Source organism: Prinia subflava, chromosome 13 (genome assembly GCF_021018805.1).
Source record: "Prinia subflava isolate CZ2003 ecotype Zambia chromosome 13, Cam_Psub_1.2, whole genome shotgun sequence".
Lineage (NCBI taxonomy): Eukaryota > Metazoa > Chordata > Aves > Passeriformes > Cisticolidae > Prinia > Prinia subflava.
In genome coordinates, this window is record NC_086259.1 from 14,393,045 (window position 1) to 14,417,013 (window position 23,969).

The following is a 23,969-nucleotide window of genomic DNA, read 5'->3' on the forward strand; positions in this document are numbered from 1 at the left end:
CTGTTACTGCACCCTGACCCTTCCACCTCCATCCCTGCCTGCCACTGCACCGGGACCGAGGCCGCCGCCTCCATCCCTGCCTGCCACTGCACCGGGACCGAGGCCGCCGCCTCCATCCCTGCCTGCCACTGCACCGGGACCGAGGCCGCCACCTCCATCCCTGCCTGCCACTGCATCCTGACCCTGCCACCTCCATCCTGCCTGCTACTGCATCCTGACCCTGCCACCTCCATCCCTGCCTGCCACTGCATCCCGACCCTGCCACCGCACCCTGACCCTGCTACTGCATCCTGACCCTGCTACCTCCATCCCTGCCTGCCACTGCACCGACCCTGCCACCTCCATCCCTGCCTGCCACTGCACCCCGACCCTGCCACCTCACCCCGACCCTGCCACCTCCATCCCTGCCACCTCCATCCCTGCCTGCCACTGCACCCCGACCCTGCCACCTCCATCCCTGCCTGCCACTGCACCCCGACCCTGCCACCTCCAAGTCACCTCTCTGTCCCTGTCTGCCCCTTCCACTGTCCCAGTACACGCTGCATCCTGACACTGCCACTTCCACTGTCCCTGCCCACTGCTGCACCCTGATCCAGACCTCCTGGCCTTCAACATCCAGCACACGGATCAGCACTTACTCCTGCCTATTACAAAGTATCCAGCATTGTCTGTTCCTTCCCATCAAAGGTAGTTATCTGAAAATGTCTGGTTTTAAACCAAACTCTTGCCACAGAGGAAATGTCACAATATACTAAATGTCATAATAACAACATATAAAATTACAGAAATATACAGGCATCGTCTCATTCGATGCTTTGGACAGCCCAAAAATCTCATGAAACTGCTGAGATTTCCTCAAGAAGTATGGATTTACAAATCTCAAACTTCTTTAACTGTGGGGTGGGGACACAGGATGTACCCTAAATCTGACAGGAAAATGCATAGGTGCTCTCCTATTAAATAAGCTCTCTGTAAAGACTCCATCTCTCTTGCAGTGAGCTTTGCACTGGCTGTCTGTGCCATTTTTCATTTACTCTGACTTGAACAATTTGCTACCTTTTTTACTTTTTTTTTTCTTTACCCCAATTCTCCTTTTACATAAAGTGAGTCTCACAGGCAAGTTTTGTATTTATTGGAGGACATGTGTCATTTGCTACAATTAAGATCATTATAGCAGAACACCAGGAATAAAAACTGCAGAGTTTCTCTCAACTTTTTATTTCTGGCTTTTGTCTCCAGCTCTCTTCCTACCAGGTACTGCTACCTTACACCAACAGCTGAGTTCCACAATGACTGAATCTAAAAAGGAAAACAAAGCAGCAGGTTAAAAGATGCAGTAAATCAAGACTGAAAAAAAGCAGAAGAGAAAATATTCCATAATAAGGAGAATGACAAAAAAAAAAAAAAGACCAAAGATCTGAGAACACAACTCCCACTAAATAGCTCAAGCCAGGCCTTGCACAGGGCTCACTCAGCAGGCTCTACTGAGAGACACCGTGACACCAAACAGCTCAGTGCACTGTCACAGTTAGCCAGGTAAGGAGCTGTGACATTCAAACAGACCTAAGCTTGCTCAGACAACTGATGGACAGCCCATCTAAAAAGCTAGAAGAAGCAGAAATACGAAGTGCTGTGCATTTCATACAACTGACACTCCATTTGAATGAAAGCAATCAAAAGGTTGCTTAAAAGAAAGTAATTTAGTGCCAACTGTCCTACTGAGCACAGCACAGGAGAGTCTCAGCCCAGATAAACTCACTTTCTTCCCACTATCCAATCTAACCACGCCCTGTGGCAGTGGGAAGCCATTCCTCCTTGTCCTGTCCCTCCATGCCCTTGTCCTAAGTCCCTCTCCGGCTCTCTTGAAGCCCCTTTAGGTACTTGAAGTGAATTGCAGAAGCACTGAAAACAACTTGCTGTAGTAGTCAATGCAGAAAGTACAAACCCAGAGACAGGGATGGTTAGTGACAGTGCTTAATTTTTTAGTGGTGTTACTTATAATAAAGCTACTATCAAAGAGGCATTTGTCTGCCTCTCAGCCATATTAAAATCAAGGAACTCTGAACTACATCAAGCTTCATGTACCAAATGATACAAAAATACTTATTTTTGCCAAACAAGGCACAGTCTCAATAAAAACTGCTGAAACACTACCAAAATTGGAAAGTACATTTAGTGCTGTAATATGCACTTAACTCAAGAAAAAAAAATAGAACTCCAATGGAAACAATGAAACCAAATGGAAAATAGAACTCCAATGGAAACCAATGAAACCAGTAAATTTTTGACATTCACAAAATAATGAAAAGTATCAGCAGCTACGTTAGTGCAAATAACCCTATCACTCTGCACCATATTCAGGCCTTGAATTCAAGTCAATCCACATACACATCCCACTCAAAAACTGACATGGCTTTGACACTTATAGATTAGCCACTTATTAAAAATTACATGGGAGTGGAAATAAAGCCTAACTTAAACTAGTTAAAACTAATGTTAAAATAGGAGACTTACATTTCTCCTGCATTCCCTGAGAACCTTTGAAAGCTGAATAGAGGAATAAACAAAAACTTCAACTAATAGTCTGCAGTTATGCACTGTATATTCCACTTAAAGCAAGAGAAAGATTGAAAAAAAGTATTTTTATATATATAAAAAATACATAAAGATATATATCCAACAGGGTTTATAGACAACAGAGTTCTTCCTCCCCTGCTTGCAGGTCACACGTCTGTGTAAGTATTTAAGGGCATGAGCAGATGCAGATTAACTGCAGGAGCGCTTGGCCATTCTCATTCCCACCATGAAACTGCCCTATCTTTTCCCTGAAATGTGTCCCAGCTAAGCACAGCCAAGGATAAGGCAGTTTAACAGGTAGGCAGCCTTTCCATTTCCTCAGCAGAGCTACCCTGATAAGAGATGAACATGGCATGAGCATAACTTACTCTAGAGCGGACAGGCATACATCCAAACAGGCCAGCTGTGCCTTTCACATACAAAACTGCAAAGAGTTACGACCAACAGGAGAAACTAAAACATTAGGTAAGTTTCTCTCACTAAGTAATTGTCTCTCAGTAAAAACTTAAGGCTTTCATTTGGCTACTGCAATCAATTCCATACCCACTGGTTATGACTGCTATGCCCATCTTCAGCTGCTTTCTCATTTCCTCCTTGCCACTTACAACACTGGTACCAAAAGCAAACAAGAAAAGTAAAATGGACAAACATTTATTGCTGCTTTAAATGAAAAAAGAGCAATCTCATTAAGCCACCATTAAGCAACTATTCTGAGAAATATTTCAGTATCTTGGAGGGCATAAGGAAAAGCAAGAAACCTAGAAGAGAAAAACAAACTTCACTACAGGTTAATCAATGTTTTTGCTTTTTCTCTGTATGAAAAGGGCCCTGTCAAGATTATGCCCCAAGAAATATATAAACCAGCTATGGCAATGAGAGTTGCAATTAGAAAATGCTGAGTTGTAGAAGGATGGTTTCCTTGAGTGCTGACCCTGTGAAGGGATCAGAGAAGACAGTCAGTGTTGGTGGTGGTTACCTAACCAAGGTGTCTGTGCTGCGAGGTTGGTCTAAATAGGACAAGAAGAGCACACTGTTCCAGGAGTGATTCAAAGCTTTTAAGTGGATCCCTACACTAAACTGACATCTAGAGGAAACCACTTTTTCCTCACTAACAAGACAGGAGACCAGATTTTGAACTTGTGTAACAGTTCCACGGTCCCTGTAAGACAGGTAAATACAGCATTCACTGTCCAAAGAGCTGCTCTCAGCTTCTTCCTTCACAGTGACAGAATAATTCACCATAATCAGTTTGATCAAGAACTAATTCCAGCTGAAAACCAATGCAGAGAAAAACAATTCTGTTAGAGCATGTTCAGTTCCTGACCCAATTCCTCACACGAATACTTTGGTAAAGGAAAGGGATCACCTTAAGCTGCAGTACCAGCATAAAGCTGTCAGCAAACCACAGCACCAAGGAATTTTGTATCCTGTGAGCTAGGTGTCTACACTGAGCTGTGTCCCTCCACTCTGTGCCATCCACCCAGGACACACTACAGTGAAAGTGCTTTCTCTCAAGCATACTGCAGCCCTCTGGATTACAGTGAGTCTGTGGGCAAGCAAACAGTCTGAATTCCATGGTATTTATCTGTGATCAGATTTCCGTCTGTAATTTACTCACTGAGTTGCTACTGTGAAACAAAGGTACCTTTTACTTACGCTCCTGTGAAGGCAGCACACTCTGGCCCAGATATTATCAAAGGTGATCTTTACCTTTAACCCCTACAAACTCCCAAGGGCACAGCCCAGCCTGTCCCTAGCTACAGGACACTCCCCACACCCACTTGGTGCAGTGTCAGAATCAAAATGCATCTTGTGCCATTTCTCTACTTCCTCACTTTTCTTTTTTCCTTGCTACTCCTGTAACCTACAGAAGAAATCTTCCTTGCTACTGCTGCGCAGGGATCCCAGCAGAGCTCTTTCCAATTTCATTGTGTCTCATGAAATGATGGAAAGCAATGAGAAGCTTCGTTCAGCACTGACCCTTATTTTTCATTCAGCACACAGCACACACCTGTGATCTCCTGCAGTTACTCAGAATAAAGCTGACCTTTCACTTTGGATCAGGAACTCAGGGAGTTCATGCAAGACATGAAAACAAATATATCCGGGGCCTCCAGCCAGGCAGAAGGAAACTCAATTCCACATCTTTCCTCAGCTGTTTGCTGAACAAGCTCCCTCTTAATCCTTGCACCTGACAGTGGCAGAAAGCCCCAGATCACGGCTCTTCCAGAACTAATACTGCTAATTCTGCTGTAATAAGCTGCAGCCTACAATGGAGAGACAAGCAGATACAATAATGTCAACTGCTTGAAACTTCACTGTGGAACAAGGGACAAAAAAATCACTGCAGTTACTGGCAACAAATCTCACACATATTCAAGTCACTTGGGATATCCTGTAACCTGACAAGGAAAGCCTTGATGAAGAAAGCATTTCGGCTTTATTTCTGGAAGAATAACTTTCCCCTTGCTTTTCCTTTAGATTTGGAGAATTAAAGGTCTATTGAGAAGGTGACAGGGACAAAATTAGTTAATGTTCTTAAAATTTGTTCCATTCTTCCTTAATTTCTCCTTCCGTTTCTCTTCACACCATTCCTAACATTCTTTCAAATCCTAGTTTTAATTTTTCCCTATTTCTTTCAATAACTGCTAGTTCATCTCACTAAATGCCACTAGGCCTTTATTCATTCAGAGAATTCTCCACTGAAAGCTGGGAAATGCAAGTGAAATATACTCTTACCAATAGTTTTTTTAGTTTCCCTTCTTAATTTAGTAAGGAAGTCATCATGTTTTGCTAACCTGACAGTCCATTTCAGAAGGACAAATACACAATCTAATCAGTTGTAGAATACAGGAAGACTTACACTTTAAAAGAAGCAATCACAAAAGAATTTCTTTTTAGCTGATGTTAAATCATAAAACTCATTAGTCTCTCCCTTTCACAGGTCTTCATAATGTAAAAGTGATGAAGGAGCTCATGAAAGACTATCAGAATACTTGAAGGTATTAAATTGAGAATCAAAAAACAATTTCAGGTTAAACAGCCTGTAAAATCCATTGCCAAAAAAAGTGAAGCCTTATACTGTGGGCAGATACTGGAAGAGATTCTTAGTTTTATCAACAAGTATTTGTGGTCATTGCTCCCATCATACGTTAATTTAGTCTTTCATTTAGGCTGCTGGCAAACTGCTAACAGCAAAAGAAGATATTTCTTCAAAATAAGTCAGGGCAGAACAGGATTCTTTGGCCAGCTGATGTAGAGTTGTGTGATACCAAAATGGCAATACCAGCCACTCCCTCACCTGAAAAAAGACCTGTGCAACAAGTTTCATGGCATTCTAGAGACTTCATAATAAGTATCTGGATTTTGTTTTCCTCTAAAGCTTCATCTAGATAAACAAGTATCCAAGAATAAACTTTTGGGGAACAGCTACTTCTTTTATCTTTGCACAAGTACTCATTAAGTAGTGATACTCTAGCAGGACAAGGGAATTCAGGCTTCAAATTGGAGGAGCAGGAAGTGCTTATCCCTGGGATGGTAAACTGGGTCTTACCCCATGAACAACTGCTGCCCATGCACTATTAGTCACCTCTAAAATCACACCTTGATGCACATAAGGAAAACTAAAGTCAGTGCTAGTTAACTTAATGTCAGGCTGCCAAACACAGAGCTGCAGTTTACTGTTGTTGCAGCAGGGACAGGAAATTCCAGAAGAGTTTTGAAAGCACCTATGGCAGAAGGGTGGTGGACAAGACAAACTCCCAGAGCCTAAATTAAGAGATCCTTGCTTTTGAATCACAGAAAAGTAAGTCTAAATTAGTAAGTGTTGGAGCAGATGTAAACAGGATCAAACGCAGGTGAGTCCTTTAAAGTGACCCTCATGCTGAAATTTTAAGACGTTTCATTGTTTTACACACACCCCTAATTCATTTGGACTCGTATTCCAAATATTCTCATACACCAAAACCTAGAAGTGCTACAATCAACCTTCAAAGCAGATGAAGCAAAAAATCCCCAAAATCCCATAAAGGCACTCGACCTTGGAAGAAAAAAAAACCACCTTTCTCCCAGGAAACAGTAAGGTTTCATTTCCAAACATACCCACTCTGCAAAGAAACTATTCCTGCCTTTAAATTGCCCACTCATTCCATCAGCCCAACTATTCCTTATGTTAACACAAGCACTTTCAAGGCTGCAGCTCCTCATCAGGAAACCAATCCAAACCAGAACTCACCCAGCCAAGGTACTTATTTCCATCCATATTTCCAGAGACTAGGTCTCTGGTGTGCCCCAACACTAGGGGCAGCCAAAAGAGAAGCAAGGCAAAAGGGTTTCTACTAGCACAATGTTAAGCTTTATGTTCAGGAAACTACTGCCTCAGCATGGAACACATACCACACCTCAAACCCCCTCAATTTACATTTATGTTCTTGATGTTTGTGCACTTCTGCCTGGACTGATTTGTTCTCTTCATGCTGGCTATTCTTCATGCAGCTCCTGAGGTCAGAACTCACTCTGGAACAGAACAGATGAACTAGTGAAACTACGTAAAAGAGAAAGGTAAGGGGCAGGGGGAAAAGGGGGTAACTAAAAGCAGTGTTCAATATTTAATGCTCGTTCAACAAAAGGTGTAGTCCCAGACCCCTAACAGAGCAGCACTGATAACTGCTTGAAGACCCCTTCACTTACCAAAAAAGCCATGAGCAAAACCAAAGAAATATTTTAATCAGCTTTAATACTTTCTCTAGGATGATTTAACTCACTTTACAAGCTTCTCTACCTACCTGTTCTCAAGCTCTTTGGCATTTACAGTTCTGCCAACCTAAAGCTCCAGATGCCTCATGTCAGATTACAAGTGCAACATGACATTTTAGAGCCAGCTCTGCCTACTTCAGATGGCCTTTTTCTCCTGTGCTGTGGAATAGCACATCGCACACTGCAGGGTTTTCTATCGCTGAGGGGGTGTAAATGAGAGCAAATATCACTCCTTACACACAGTCAATATAGCAGTGGATATACTGCTTATATCAAATAACAAAATCAGCTCTATTACAGTTCTAACCTTGCCACTCTGAGGAACAGTAGCCTCTGCTCACTGAAGCAAGCTTATTACCCTTATCAATTAAAGGCTTAAAATAGTCACATTTATAGAAATACAGTATTTACAAGACAACACATTATTTCTTTCTGTAATCCCTGTCAGTTTGCAGTATGCATACATGCTAAAAAACCTGAGAATGGTAAGGAAATCCAGAGGAGTAATTCTCAAGAGAAGCATGTACTCTTGCTGCACTCAGTGATGAGGGCCAAGCAGTGTTGGATTTCACACCCTTTGAATTTAAGTGCTTCACCTCCAGATCTTCTGTCATTTATTTAGTACAAGGCACTCAAATCTGTGTCCTGGCTGCATTTTTTATTTGGCAAGTCTATTTTTAATTGTTTATCAGCTTCAAAGAGCATTACTGATAAGAGGTTTGTTGGAGCTGTGGATGCTCAGTGATAGTGAGGTTTTTAAAAATCTGGAAATTATCTCTTTTTATTTAACACTCACTCTGCAAAAATCATGAATGCTACATACAAGTCTTGACCAGGAAAGAGGATGCTCAGAGGATACATGGGGTGTGCTCCACTGCTAAGGACATATTAAGACTGCTGATGCAAGCTGCATCCTTGCCAGGTTCTGTGCTGTGCAACTCTTGAAAAGATTTCCTGAACTTTACAAACTTGTCAATTAACACAGAAGAGCCTTAAGAGAGAGGGACTTCTTCCTTAGATGACACTTGATACAAAATGAACCTCCCACACAGAATATTATCACCTCAGAGGTTTTGTCACACACATAAGAAGACAACAGAACACACTGAATTCAATGGAAGCATCTTTTTATCCACTTTGGGTTTCCTGAAATTTTGAATCAAGGGATAGTCTTCTTCCATTTTCCAACCTAATCTTCTGCCTTAGAAATTATTTAATAGTAAAGAAAGCTGTTTTAAATGAAGATTGTACTCAAACTCTTACAAGGGCGTGTGGGCCTGACATTGGTCTGAATTTAGGCTTCAGGCTCTGCTAGTGTCTGTGTGAAAGGCAGACGAGCAACTTTCTCATGTTAGCCTGAGAAATCTAAAGGAGGAATTCAAACAAACCTTGGGAAGTGAGAAACCATCTGCAGGTGGTGTTTTTCCAACGTGTTTACTGGAAAGAAATGTTTACTAAAGGGTGTAGACGCTGAATAACCAATCATGTTCTTTGTACCGAACTACTCTATAAAAGTAGAATTTAGAAGAATAAAGTTTGCTCTCATCTTTACCATCATGGAGAGTCATGTTGTTATTTCTGTGCCGTCCGAAAACCATAGCAACATCTGGTGACCTGACGTTTCGAAGAAGTTCAGCGCAGCCAGGACTGATTCATGCAGCAAAGCTTGAAAATTCTACCTGCCTCCTCAGAGAGGTAAGCGAAATATCTCCACGTTTTTTCTAAAGAATGCTGGTCCTGCTGACCATGTCAATCCTGCCAAAAGACAGCAGGTCGGACGGCACCCAGCACAGCTGGACTTTAATTTCTAGAAAAGACAGCCGGGCAGAGGTTCCAGAAAAACCTGGGGAACCCCTCTCCTGAGAGAGGACAGCTTGTGCCTTTCCTGACAAGAGCAGCTGGAATTCTTCGCTGCCGACAGCTTGCCCAGCACTCCCCCGACCTTTTTCGGTTCTGTCTGGCCGAGATCAAAGCGAGCGTCTGTAAGCCTCTCCCGGCCGGCAGAGACGGCGCTTCCTTGGCTTTTCCTTCTCCTTTCTTCATACCACGGATGGCTGGCAGTGGTTCCTGCGCTATCATCCACTGCGACTAGTCTGTACCGTGACTTTAAAAGATGCTAGCCCGTCCAAGATACAGCTGGTCAGATTCCGACCCAGAGTGTGACACAACGATCCTTTCCTCGTCGGCGTGGGCCAACATCTGGCCTGCGGACGGGACCGGGATCGAAAACCTTTGATCCCTCTGTATCCTTCTGTGTGTTCAGGGCGAAAAGTTCACTTTATGAGTGTTTTATGCTTTTAACGTTACCTGTGCTTGTTTTTATGATTGCCTGTGTGAGTTTAGGGCTTGTCTTTCTTTGTGTCTCTGTGTTTTAACTTTGTTCTTTCCCTTGTGCGGGGGTGGGGGGTGCGGTGAGACAGAGGCATGGCAGCACGGATGCGATCTCTCTGCCTTCTCTCTCTCTCTGTCTCTTGCCGTTCCTAGTCCCTCCTTCTCCCTGCAGTGGAGCGGTATCAGACCATTCTCCCCCCCCACACACACACCTTTTCTGTTTTCCCTATGGGCAGTTCTCTCCCCACACCCATGGTTTCGCGGGCGCGATGGGAGAAGGGAGACCCGTGCCCTGGAGGGAGGTGCCGTCCCCCGCCTCCCTTTCCAGCTTTCTGGCGGGCGGCAGGCACTCCGGGCCGGCGGCGCCGGCGGCACACGATTTCTCTCTCTCGCCCTCCCTGTTTTCTCCCTCTCTCCCTCGGGTTTCCTCCCGTCTTGCCTCAGGGCGCTGCGCCTGACGCGGCGGTGGCTGCAACCTCTCTCGTTTTTCCGTACTCGGTTTTTCCCCCCCCCCTTCCCCCCAGGGCGGTGAGGGGGGCCACCGGCTCTCCGCTTGAGACAGGCGGCGGCAGGGCGGCGGCGGGCTGAGCTCCGCCGAGCACCGCTCCGTTGTCCCCTCTCCGTTTCCCCTCCATTTCCTTCCCGCGTGAATTTGCACAGCAAGTCGTCATAGGAACGGAGGAGCGGTCTCCTCGCTCCTTTTCCCCCTTCCCCCCGCCATGAGCGGCGGGGTTCGCTCCCCCACTCCTTCCCTGCGGGCCAAGCGGCTGACTGCGAATAGGGCACGAGGAACTTGCCGTTCCTCTAGACAGCGGATAATGCTGTGGGAGTTGCTTCGCTTGAATTTTTTTTCCTTTACAGAAAAATGGGGGCCACGTTTGTTTGGATTTCCCCCAGCTCCGCGGGGCGGCCCTGGGGCCATTGAGCCCCCAAAGCCCCACTCAGGGCAGGGCCAAATAGCTTCGTCGCCTTTGAGGTGAGCAGAAGCTTTTTCCTTTACAGAAAAATGGGGGCCACGTTTGTTTGGATTTCCCCCAGCTCCGCGGGGCGGCCCTGGGGCCCTTGAGCCCCCAAAGCCCCACTGAGGGAGGGCCAAATAGCTTCGTCGCCTTTGAGGTGAGCAGAAGCTTTTCCTTTTAGAGGGACAGTTGATTTTTGTTTGGGTTTTTTCCCTCCCCCCCTCCCTCAAAACATTTCTTCTCGAGGCGTCTCTGTGAACAGAATTGGAGCCTTAAATGCCTGTTCATAATACAAGAAAAATGACAAGAAATACAAAAAACAAATAAGCAACCTTTGTTGCCTTTCGCAGATAACACAAGTATTATTAATAATTCTACAGTATAACCATCAGTTATGAGTTTTAAGTGTTATCTCAGTTTTTAAGATATTTGATGTGAATTCACAGATATGATAAAGTTATTACAGTTCTACAGCCGGCTGCTGCTACTGCTGCTGCTTCTGCTTCTTCTTCTCATGTACTTTGCTATTTGTCTATAATTGCCTGTAAGACACGTGTCACCCAAGAATTTTTTCTTGTTTTCTAGCTGTCTATGCTAGCTTTGCATTCATGATTTTCTAAATATTTTCAGATTTCCAGACAAGGTTATCTGAGTTTGTAAGAATGCCTCCTCTGTCCTGACGGTTTGGGATGCAGTTCCAATCCTGGTCACAGACCATCTCAAGAGCCTGCTGAGCTCAGAGCATCTCTACCCTGACAAATTTAGGAGGTGTCAATTATTATATTAGTTTCTTATTATAAGATTTTTAAGAAGTTTGTTTTTAAAATTGGTGTAAGGAATTCCTCTGCAGTTAGAGCTGGGCACTGGCCATGCCTTGGCTCTCTCTGGATGGGAATTGCCTGTTTGCCCAGATTTTTAACAAAAAATTGCATATGAGTTATTTGACTCAACAATTTGGCCTTTAAATATAATAGCTGAATTGATCTTTGAGGTGAACCTGGAATTCCTGCCCGGGAAGGATGAACAGGATCTCACTGGTAAAGAAGCACTTCAGCTTTTGCAGTTTCTGGGCTGATCAAAATTATTATTAAAAAGATAACTTGCAACAATGTAACATTTATGTTATGAACCTGAAGAAAAAGTAATTCTGAAACCTGGATGTTGAATTTAGACAATGGAGCCTGACAAGTTTGTTAACTTAAGGAGAAGATGTGCCTGTGTTTTATCATTAGCAGGTTCAGCAGTCGTGTTACCCATCACCTCTGAGGAGTGAAAAGGGACATTGCATAGCCTTAGTGGCTGTCACATAGACTGCAAAGATGACCATGTGGTTGGAAGTTATGGAGACAACAGAAGTCCTGTGTCAGCAGCATGGTCCTGTTTTCATCGATCATCCTTGAGTCACTCCCTGCTCCAGGCTTCAAGAAGACATCCAGTGATGCTAAGGATCAACATCTTGTCTCAATGGACTTTTTCTTTTCATGTGTTTTAATTTTATAGTAGATGTTGTTTCATTTAAGTTTCCTACATAGATGTAGTTGTATTTTAGGTAATATTTCACGTGCCTTCGGTGTATGTTTTGTAGTTATTAAGGGCTGTTATTTCACTTTGTGGTTTTTGCCTTTCTGGTCATTGGGATCATGTAGATTTTTGGAGTCAGATATCTTTTTATTGATATTTTTATTAATTTTATTATTCTTTTTTTCTTTCTAGGTGACATCCTACAGGTATCATGGGCCAATTGAGTGACCAGTGGTCCAGTCCTGCACATCCTGCAATGGGTCTTTGCCCTTTCAAACATCGCATGCATTTTTGCATTTAAAAAAAAAAAAAAAAAAAAAAAAAAAAAAAAAAAAAAAAAAAGGTCAACTCAGGTTGTCCAAATAATTGGAAAATTAAATCAGTTTGCGGTTGCAGGTGTAATGCAAGGACCACTGTCCTTTGCTAAAAGGCAGAAAAAGCCCTTGTTATCTGAAAGGATGATTCCTAGAGTGATGAATCTTGACAAATTAGACTGCCATTTTTGAGCAGGCTAATGATGGTTTGTTTTTTTCTGTATTAGAATTAGTAAATAGCTAAGCTTGACGCTGGTGCATGGACATGGTTATGAAGGGTCAACACCAAATGCCACAGAACTTCCCTGACCATTTAAGTTGGTGCCCAATGAAAGTTCTGTTTAGTAATTGGTTGATTACTAATGGGACTTCTGGTGTCATGTTTGTCTTTTTTTCTCTTGCAAGGGCCCTGCAGGAGAGGACACAGACACAGACGCCGCCCTCAGCAAAAACTAAAAGGGGGAGATGTGGGCCTGACATTGGTCTGAATTTAGGCTTCAGGCTCTGCTACTGTCTGTGTGAAAGGCAGACGAGCAACTTTCTCATGTTAGCCTGAGAAATCTAAAGGAGGAATTCAAACAAACCTTGGGAAGTGAGAAACCATCTGCAGGTGGTGTTTTTCCAACGTGTTTACTGGAAAGAAATGTTTACTAAAGGGTGTAGACGCTGAATAACCAATCATGTTCTTTGTACCGAACTACTCTATAAAAGTAGAATTTAGAAGAATAAAGTTTGCTCTCATCTTTACCATCATGGAGAGTCATGTTGTTATTTCTGTGCCGTCCGAAAACCATAGCAACAAGGGCGAAGAGAAAGCAAACCAGTAATGGCAGCTCTTTTTTACACCGGAGACAACACGAATGGAGAATATTTCACAGGGATCTCTGCAGATTAGCACTGATGGTGAGTTAATGCAAGGCACAGCCATTGCCCCTCTCTGTTTACAAGGTACTGGCTCTGAGCAAGAAAATAAGTTACTGGAGTTTAAGAGATGTTTTGAAGCTGCTTGGACACAGCTCAAGGCACTCAAAAAATGCAAGGCGTTCTTGTTCTGATCCACTCCAAGGGAATGTCCCAAAGGGAGAGGAAGTCACTTCTACCCCCCTTCTCTGCAAAGATGACACCAAACTTCTGTTAAATATCTGGTGTATTTTCTGGCATAAAATACCTTGCATGAATTTACATTCCATCAGGTCTTTAACATGTGGGCAATGTTTGATAAGCTTGAAGGAAAACAGGCATAAACTGAAAATTGAAAAGTGCTTCACATGTCCATTGCTGAGCTTAGAACACATGGGAGAAAACACATCAGAAGGCTGCCAGAACAATGAGGTAGCTGGAATACAAGACCTACACAGCAGAATGATAAAGTTAGCTGTAAAAAGACCCAGGAGATTGTGTGAAAAGAGCATGGGGAGATCCTACTGTTAACTTTAAAGGGAAGCAAAGGTGGACCCATACTCTTGGAAGCAGAGAGTCAGAGGACAAGAGCAACAGACCAGCTGCAACAATGAGTGGTCAAACACTGGAGTAGGTTGCTCAGAGATGCTGTGGAAACAAGAATATTTCCTAAATACAACCCTAACTGACCTCATCTAGCATCAGTGCTGGCCCTGCAATGAGTCAGGGGTTGGACCAGGGTACCACAAGAAGCCCCTTCAACCAAAATTATTTTACCATTCTCTGGCACTACATAAAATAAAGGACAAACTTCAAACATAAAATATTGAGACCTTTTTCCATCTATGCAGTTCTAACTATGATGCTCCTAGAACTGAGATTTACTGGTCTCAGCACTCACTTCCACACAAGACCTAGAGGCCCTGGAACACTTCTGCAAGCTCTCATACACTGATCAGTTCTTCAGCAAACAAACAGATGTACAGTAACTCTTGGCAATCTACTGAGGATCTGCACTTTCAAAGTGGTGGATATCCAAATCCACCCAGTATTGAAGAGAACAGCATTAGAAAAGCACAAATACTGTGTTTCACTGTTTAGGAGACAGAGAAGCACATGTACTATGAAGTACAAAGATCCATATCAGACAAGGCTCTTATAGGAGCTTCAGTAAGAACAGGAGGAAGCAGTACTGACAAAAGACCCCACTACTTATTTTTTATTAATTTGCAGGAGAAAACCCAAGACCAGAGTGAGTAAATCTAAACTACTACAAGAGGAAAAATCTGTCTTTGCAGTAGTAAGGGCTACTGAATGCTCTTTTCTCCAGGATGCTAACAAGAAATTGTATCTTGTCCGATAGGCAGTAGGAAAGGTGCCAAAAGGCAGATGAAAACTCTCCCTTGGCTGCCAGACTGCTTCAAGAGGCAGCACATCGTACTGACCAACAACTGCACTGGATCAAACACTTCTAACCCGGAAGAGCCAGACTGATAACACAGCAGGACAAACTTGCAATGCTATCCCTCTCCTTTGAGTCTGGTGGAGATGGAGAAATCATCCCTAAGGATTTGTCTGCACAAGCCACTCACAGCACATGTCTCCAAAAACATTACAGATGCCATGTCAGGCAGGAGAGACATCTAAATATTTGATAGTTGGCTCCATCATACTGTCATGGAAGCTCACAAATTCTTCTTCACGTAGGTCAAAATGCTGGTAGGACAAGGAGAGGATTCAGCTGCTTTAACAGGACAAAACTATTTCCACACACACTACAGGAGCAAAGCATAGTCTGGGATCACAGAATGCTCCAGGTAGCTCAGAGCAGGCAGGAGTCAACAGCAGTCACTCTTCAGCAGGAGGAGAGAAGAATATTAATAAATATGGAAGGTAGGCAAGGATCAAGTAATCAATGAGTACCTTTTCAGTATTCAGTATTGCCACAGGAAGCGATAAATCTCTCTTCAAAGATCAGAAGTGGCAGTAAGTTATATACTCAGCAGGAATGCTGGATAACACTAACTTCTTCCATCCTCCAAAAAGAAAAGAAAAGAAGAAAGGTTTTAATAATCTGATAAGCTTTGAGTGAAACTACTAGCCTTCAAAAATGTAATTTTTTTCCAACCTGTAATCTGGAAACTCCTGAAGTGCCTCTAAGGGGTTTTCTTACAGTACATACTGGGAAAGCAAAACCGAAGTTTAGATTGCACTTCCACTGCAAACAGTTTGGCACACAGGAGAAAGCTACTGGCTAAAATGTTAACTTATGTTATTGAATTATATAACCAAAACCGGGGGTATATTTAATTCAGTAGCATTTCCTGCTTTCATTTTAAATTTCTGGATGTTAGAAGTGGTTTCAAGGGAAGAGCTTTGCAAATCAAATACAAGGAGACAGAACAACTATACAAGAAGCTGAAGTAATTAGCCAAAATTCACTACTGGTTCTACTGCAGTGAAGGGCTCTTCCAGGAGCCAGTCCAGAGAAACCATGTCTCTTTCAACATTAAACAATGGGAGAATTCAATTGCCTGGACAATAATTTTAAACATACAGGAAAGTTTACAGCTCCATTTCAAAAGAGTAAAAAAATGTTTACAAATAGCCAAATACTGCTATTACTACTTGTGCTCTTGGCTTCCTTTGCAGAAAGCCTCTACTTAGCCCAAAATATTTTGGGGCACGGTTCCATGAAGGCTTAAATCAAACTCGAGGCTGCATTTTTTCCACATCCACTTACATGCCATTGCCCTCCTGAAGCAAATCTTGCTGACCAGTTCATCACCTGGGGATGCAATTGCTAACACCTATGAGGAAGGAGATGGGGTCACAACAATCCTGATGCAAGCCAACCTAATTTTTCAGGGAAGCCCTGACTTTTACCTCCCTAAATGCTATGGTGTTTATTCTCAAAATAGCAAGAATTTAAAATATCCTTGTATAGCTTTTATTGATTGGTTGGGAAAAAAGGAAAAAAATTCCTTTATCCAACATGAGCATAAAATAAAGCCCTACAAGGACAGATTACTGTCCATTTAGTCCAGCAGTCTGTCTCCAAAAGGTCTAGCAGGAAACACTGTGTAGGGAGAGCAATCAGTCATGTCTGTGGCTTACCACCCTTATCCCAACACCCAGTCAAGGGATTAGGGAGCTTTGCCTCTAGACCTGCAGATCCCCTTCTGAACCTACAGTACCTCCACACAGTCTCTAACCAAAACAGGTTTTCCAAAAGTTGTGGTATATTTACCTCATTTTTTGCTCCTACAAGCTATAGGATGACCACAAAACTCACTGCATTTACCCAAGAAGTTGGCCTTGTGTGAGCACTGGGAAGCACAGCAGCCAGACCTGGCACAGACTGAGCTCTGTGAAGAACTCAAGGGGCAGCAGCAGTGACACCATTCACCTTCTTACAACCAACCAGGAGAAACCAGAACTGCCAAACTCAAGCATCACGTGCTTCTGTTGAAATTACCATGCAGAGGAGCACATGGATTATATGCAAGTGTGCTCTGTAGCTCTGAGTTCTCAAGATTACACATCCCCTTCCCACCTTTTTAACATAAGTAAGACGTGAAAAAAAAAACCCTTAGCTTCCAGCAATCTCCACCTAGAAATGCTTAGGCCACCATCAAGGTGTTCTCTGTAACATCCTGGAGAGCTCAGAAAGTGTCAAACACTTGTGTCAAGTCTCCACACGAGGCATTAACATAGCTTTAAAGTATTGTGTTGTTTACTCCTTCTTCCACAGCTTTATGCTTCAGTTTAATTCCTGATTAAGTCAGTATTTTACTCAGCATCCAGTTTAAAACTAGGATCACTGCAGATAATATAATTCCACACAACACACACAAACGCAATATATAAAATGAGTCAATAAATAATTTTATGTAACACAAAATTTTATGGAGCTATGTTTTCTTTAGTGGATTCAATAAAAATCACCTTCTTCCCCTCTTGAACACTTTCCACGCTTAGAACTAGGAAGGAAGAACTTTGCTGATGCAAGGACTGTCTGGGCAGCAGTGCTCCTGCCAAGGTCCTTGGGCTGCTTGGTAGGCAGCGAGCTGGACACCAGCCAGCATCTTGTCCTGGCAGCAGAGAAGTAACATTTATCTTTCCAACAGCTCCCCAGTGCCACAGCCCCACACCAGGATGTATTAGTCACAAGTCTGGACCAAGTATACAGACACTATTTGACACATCTCCAGTATATATCAATATCTGGAGTATATATCAATATCTTACTTCCCCCCATTCAAAAGATTTTACTGGTTTGATCATACTCTTGATTGAAAAGAAAAAGTCCTAAACCTCTCTCTGTTCAAAAAGAGGGAAGTTGGTTCAAGAGAAGAGGAGGTGCTATTAATCCTTTTTCTTTAGCACCCCTGGTTTATCACCAAGTCTGACCTCTCATGAATGACAGTTCTCTAAATAGATATGAAACAAGAAAAGGTCAGCACCTTGCAGCTGGCTGAAGTGATTTTCAGATTTTTTTTTCCCACAATCTTGATTCAAAGATGATAAGAAATTAAGAAATACATGACTGTTCTTTATATCAATCCAATAGTTAATCACCCTCCCTATGGAAAACTTAAGCCTTTTAATCTGAATTTATTGGACTACAAATTCGTATTGTGTTTGTCAGCAAGCTCACTAACATCCAGTATAATTTTGTCAGTGACATATCTGAGGACTCTCATCAAGTCACCTCAGTTCTGATGAGAAGCTGCACAACATTTTACTGTATATTAAGTTTTGGCTTGTGTTTGGGTGTTTTTGTTTGTTTGTTTGGTGGTTTTTTTTTTGGTTTTTTTTGTTTTTTTTTTTTTTTTTGCATACTTTACCTGCAGGAAAGTTTAAAATATATACAGGCTCCTAATGATGATTAATTAATGATGAATAATTAATACAGCCAGGGGTGCAGTTCACACGCCAAACAATCTGCAATTTGTCTTCTGTTTTGCCAGAATTTGACAAATTCAATTATGCCAACAGAAATTTTTTTACAGTATGAGGAAAAAAAGTGCAAAAGAAGATTTTCACTGTAAAATGAACTCACTTAACCCTGTCTTTACATTTGAGCCAAGCTTTCCAGTGAAACCCATGAAGCTTTAGAAATTTCATGAGTTTGCAGCTATAGCGGAAAAATTAGATGCTGCTAACTGACTGACATAACAATATGTATTTGGGCAGACTACTTGCACTACAAGGAGGAAAAAAAATACCCTGTAGTTCAGCTTGCTGCACTGCTACCATAATAGAAGCTCTTGCTGGTGTCACTGGTCAGCATATCCTAACTGATCACTGCCCTTGTGCTTTTAAATACTTTCAAACATTCCTGGCCTCAACTCTTAATATGAACACCACACACTGAAATCGTCAGGTAAACTGTGGGAGGGCTTGAACTAAAAGGGTGTCTCTAAAAACAAACCTTTACATAAAAAATGCAACTCTATCTATGACTCATAACTTCACCTGTAGGGATAGTTAGAGAATAATGCTTCGGGAGTCCATTCTATGGGAGACGTCCCCTAAGTCAATGCACGTTAACTGCGCCATTCTTGAGAGCTGTCTCTGCACTACTTCTCTTTCCACCTGTTAAGAACCACATTGGAAGGAAATTAAGATTTTATAGCTTCCAAGTTTTTATAAAACTGAGGAAAACTTCACTTTAATTTACATTAGATACCCAAATCGAGTTCTTCTGTGTACAGTTACTTGAATGTCAACATGACCTGAAACATAAAACTCCCTACTCACCTTCTGTTTAGTCTGCTCTTCTTTTTGAGGTTATTTTTGTTAATCAGAGAAAAACAGATCACTCAGCTGAGCAGCAACTCTTTAGCTTTCATATTAAATATGTCTGGGATAAGCATATCTCACTTAATTCCTAAAGACTGATAAATTATTGGACAGAAGTGAGAGGAGCAGCAGAACAGCTGTGTTGTAAATGAAATTCAAATATCCTTCAGCACAAAAAAAAGTATCTTCAGCTATAGTCAGGACAGATTTTCAGTTTCAGTAAAAAACCTGAAAGAACAACAGCCACCTATAATCTGAATCATTGTTATCAACACTAAATATAACCAATAAAAGGGAATTTCCTGTATCTCTGTGTGTCTCTAAGACCATGTAGGTTACAGAGTAGCAGAGCTTGATACTGTATTGACATTTCAAGGTTTAGTACAACAAAGAGTGAACTGGGCGTCTGAACTAAAGCCAAACGGATGAACAGGGGTTTACAGTTAAGTAAATAAATCAGTACAGTTCAGTAAGTTAACACAAACAAAACAAGCAGTCAAAGCCTTGGTTTCTTTCAGCTTTTGTCAGTGTGTGTCCTTGTGTTCAGGTAAAGCAGTGGCTGCTCCATATTACATGGATTTCTAGTGCATGTACAAGCACATTTGGGATCCTAATGCTTATTACTCCCTCGAGCATTCCCTCTCTGGTAAGAGCTAAGAGAAACTAAGTTGCCAGAATAGGGAATTAGGGACTTTTTATGCAAATATAAACAACAATATAGCTGGAAGAGCTAATGTACAAAAAAAACTGTTCTGTGTTTGATAGAGCAGGGAGAGCTTCCCACAGGTCACTGGAACATGTTTAAGCATTAGGGATAAGTAAAGGAATAGGCTGACTTTGGTCCAAGAACAGACAGACCTAAAAATATCCAACATTAAACTTCCAAAATCTAGAAAAGCAGGAGTTCTTGGACATGGAAGTCCCAAGCGGAGGAGAAGAAATTAAATTCTGGAGTAAGTTGTGCATAGAAATTCCTTAACAAGTTAGTAATCCCATATAATTAGATTTTTCAGGTAAATGCTGAATAAAGTCAAGAACAACATGGGTCAGCTTCTGGCATTTCAAAACACAGCACTGGGAGTGCAGCAGGCGGGTATCAACCTGCAGCCCCAAGAGCTGGTGAGGATGCACACAAATTAGCTGTGGATCATCGTCAAGATCCAGCCTGCTCACACGAACACAGCTCTTGAAATAGCTCCTTCCCTCAGTAACACTGCAGGCACGAGTCACCAGCAAACTTAACGCTGTAGTGACAGTTCTTCAAGTTCTGTCTGAAATGGATGAGCCTTGCTGTATTATTTCAGTTGCAGGGCCACTGGAGGCTACAGGAGCTCGAGCTTTGCACCTTTTGCTCAGATATTACTCGTCAAAAATACCCTACGAAGTTTCTTGAGCCTTTCCGTGCATCCTAATAACCATTCACGTACAGCGGACAACATTAAAACTGAGCTAGCCCTACACATCCAGAAGAAAAACAAAATGGAAGTAAAAATCCATCAACCTAGAAAAAAAAAGGCAGCAAGCATTGCCATTGTACTAAAATTGTGCCTTTTTTCAGTTCTGCTGATGTCTTCTACACTAGAGAAAAGTGTTTAGGAGGATCATTTAAGTAAGAACAGCTTGAATACAGCATGGAATTATTTCTTATACCCGATGGGCTCCTGCAAATTCAACAGGCTCTGCAGAAGATGAATAAACTGGAGAATTTGAGACGATATTTACACACTTCCTGCACTGAAACAAAAACACGTACACTGGAAGTGGTAAACAGTATTTTAGATGCTTCGAATGGAGTTAGAAAAACCTCTGGAGTTTATTACCAGAATTCAGTAACTGGCGAGAGATGAGGAACAGTCATGCATGTATTTAAGGGAAAAAAGGCTCGGTAAAAAAATAGGAAGTCACAAACAGGAAAGAGAGCTCATTCTCACCAACAGGCAAGTCCTAAGGATTACACTGAACGGAGAAGGAACCATATAACACGACAAAACCCCTCCATCAAAGTGATTTCACAAGGTTAACACAAGGCCAAATTCGATATCGTGTGAACATATATATTAAGAAATCTAAAGCTGATGTGGAACAAACAGCAAAAGCGTTTGGACACAGAGCATGGGCGATTTCCTCCTCTGCATCACAAAAAGAATCGGGTTTTGTGCTTTCCCCCAAGCAGCACAGACCCATGGAAGGGAGGAATAATGCCGTCCTTTGCCACGAGATTTCGGGCTCTGTCCCTGGGCAAGCGCCCGGCTGCGGAGGCCCGGGAGGCTCCCGGGGAGATGTCCGCGAGTCGGGCAGCCGGGCCAGGTCCCAGCAAGTGACACAGCTGGTCGGCAGCTGGTGGCAGCCCAGGTGCTCCCGATCGAAGCCTGAAGCCCCGTGGGGACCCCGGGCCCGAAGTGGGGTGGAGGGGACGGGACGGGGGAGGGGGGATGGACACAGAACGGCGGGGCCGCCGCTCTCCGGGAGCGGCGCGGGGGGTGCGGGGGGGCTGCCGGCCGGTCACCGCGGCGAGAGCGGGCGCCCCCCAGCCGTGCCCGCCCCGGTGCTGCTGCATGGCGCTGCTCAGCCTGCCTTGCAGAGGGAGCTCGAGTCCCGCTCTGCGCCTCGCAGCGCCTCTCACTCCGCCGCACACGCCAGCGCAGCGAGGCGGCGGCCGGCGGGAGCGGGACACGCAGCCGTCCCCGCGGGCAGCGCCCGGCCACACACCGCGGCAGGACACGGGCGGCGGGCCGAGAGCACCGGGCGAGCCCCGCGGAGGTGCGAGAAGTGGGGGGGGGGAGCGGAGACGGGGCGGGAGGGGAGCGGGCCCGGCGGGGCGGGGGAGGGGGGGAAGGAAGGGACGTGCGGGACGGGAAGGGAAGGGGGGGGGCGGCAGGCGCGGCGGGGAGGGGGCGGTAATGGGGCGGTTAATCAGCGCCGGTGGCGCGGTGGAGGAGACAAAGGAAAGAAAATGGAGTCGGGGCCGGCGGGTGGCGGTGGCCGGGGAGGGAAGGAGGGCGGGCGGCCCGGGCGGTGCCGCAGCCCAGCGCCGCGCTGTGGGGAATGGCGGCGGTGGCGTCGGCGGCGGCGCGGGGACGGTAGAGGGAGACAAAGCCCCCCTTGCTGCCCCGGCGGCGGCCGCTGCGGGGCCCCAGCCGCGCCGGAGCCCCATCGTGACACCTAGAGGCCGGAGAACGCGACTGCAAACCCCCCGCCGCCGCCGCTTACCTGCGCCCCGCGCCCCGCCGAGCTCCCTCCGGTCGCCGGGCCCCGCCGCCGCCCCGCGCCGCCCGCGGGCCCCGCGGAGGAGCCGCCGCGCCCCGCACGCCCCGCCGCGGCCGCCGCCGCTTTAAGCGCCCCGGCACCAGCCCCGCGGTTTAATCGCTCCACAGTCGCTTTCGGACACAAAATGGCGGCGGGCGGGGCACAGTGCGCACGCGCCACCCAGCGCGGCTCTGCCGCGGCCGCCGGCCCGAGCGGGGGGAAGAGGGGGGGCGGGGGGGCCGGCGCGCGCGGGGAAGCGGCCGCGCGGGGCAGGCTGGGAGCGGTGGGCGGGGCGGGGCGGGGCGAGGGTGGGGGGGAGCGAGGGCGCGAGTCGCGCGCCAACTTCAAACACGCGGGGCCCGCGGCGTCACCCGGCGCGCGCCTGTGCGTGTGTGCGTCAGCGCGTCACGTGCCGCCGAGGGGCGGGGCGGAGGGGCCGGAGGCAGCGCCCCTCCCTGCCCTCAGGGCAGCGCGCGCCCGGCGGGGCGGCGTGAGGGGAGCGCTGGGCAGCTCCTGTGTTAGCGCTGTCTCAAGATCGGGACAGCTGCAGAGTTGAAACTACCCCCTTCATCTCAGCCAAAACTGCCCACTTCACCTCACCTAAAACTGCTCTTTATCAAAAACTAACCTCTTCACCTCAGCCAAAACTGCCCCTTCACCTCTGCAAAACTGTCAAAGCAGGAGGCTGTGCCTCAAGCTCCCTGGGAAGGAGCTCTTCAGCAGAATAAGGCCACAAAGAAAGTCCATCCTCTGTGCTGAGGAGGGATTTGGCCTGGTTGAAAGACCCAAACTTTCCTTAAGGTGGAAGAGGAGTCAGTACAATCATGAATTAATCAGCAGGAAAGTCATAGGACAGTTTTGTAAATACCAACAAGTGACTGAAATTAGCGTCTAGAGGAGAAACCATGTGAGGAGTGGTTGAGGGTAACTTGGCTTGTTCAGCCTAGAAAAGAGGATACTGAGGGCAGAGCTTATTGTGGGCTTCAGCTTCCTCAGGAGGGCAGCACCGATGGCTCTCTGTGACCAGTGACAGAACCTGAGGGGACAGCACGGAACTGTGTCAGGAGGAGTTATGCTGAGTGTTAGGAAGAGGTGCTCCCAGAGGGTGGCCAGGTACTGGAACAGGTTCCCCAAGGATGTGATCACAGCACCAGGCCTGACAGTTCAAGAAGCATTTGGACAACATCAGGCAATGTGGTGTGATTCTTGGGGATGTCCTATACAGGACCAAGATTTGGACTTGATCCTTTTGGATCCCTTCCAACTCAGGACATCCTAGGGTTCTGCAATTCTGTGATTTAAGATGGTGTTTACCTGGTGTTTTTAAGGACCTTGGGCTTTCCAAATTCATAATTGAGTAGGACAGAACAGCTCAAGGTAGCTTCAGCACAGCAGGAATGGTAGGTGTGCTGCCAGGTGTTTAGTAGGGAGTTCCTGGGAAAGTCAGCAAGGTTGATTTCCATCAGAAGTTAGACACTATGGTGTTTTCTGTCCATGACTTATCCCCAAAAGATGAAAAGAGCCACGGCACCCTTGGTGAGATGCATGAATTTATGTG

General features: G+C 44.9%; 1 protein-coding gene across 9 annotated transcripts in view; it reads right to left on the minus strand.

Annotated features, from left to right (window-relative positions):
* CTCF (CCCTC-binding factor) overlaps positions 1-22,583 on the minus strand; it is a 38,847-nt gene extending 16,264 nt beyond the window's left edge. The window contains exons 1-5 of one of the 9 annotated variants that reach the window (XM_063410944.1): positions 22,376-22,509; positions 18,839-18,958; positions 16,101-16,167; positions 15,281-15,393; positions 6,998-7,092 (exon numbers count right to left, since the gene is read on the minus strand). In XM_063410944.1, coding sequence (XP_063267014.1) covers positions 6,998-7,051 — 54 coding nt within the window. In that variant the 5' untranslated portion in view covers positions 7,052-7,092; positions 15,281-15,393; positions 16,101-16,167; positions 18,839-18,958; positions 22,376-22,509. Of the gene's footprint in view, positions 1-6,997; positions 7,093-15,280; positions 15,394-16,100; positions 16,168-18,838; positions 18,959-22,375 lie in introns of all 9 variants that reach the window. The other 8 variants (XM_063410946.1, XM_063410947.1, XM_063410945.1 and 5 more) reach the window with 8 other exon arrangements.
* Positions 22,584-23,969: the final 1,386 nt, after the last annotated feature.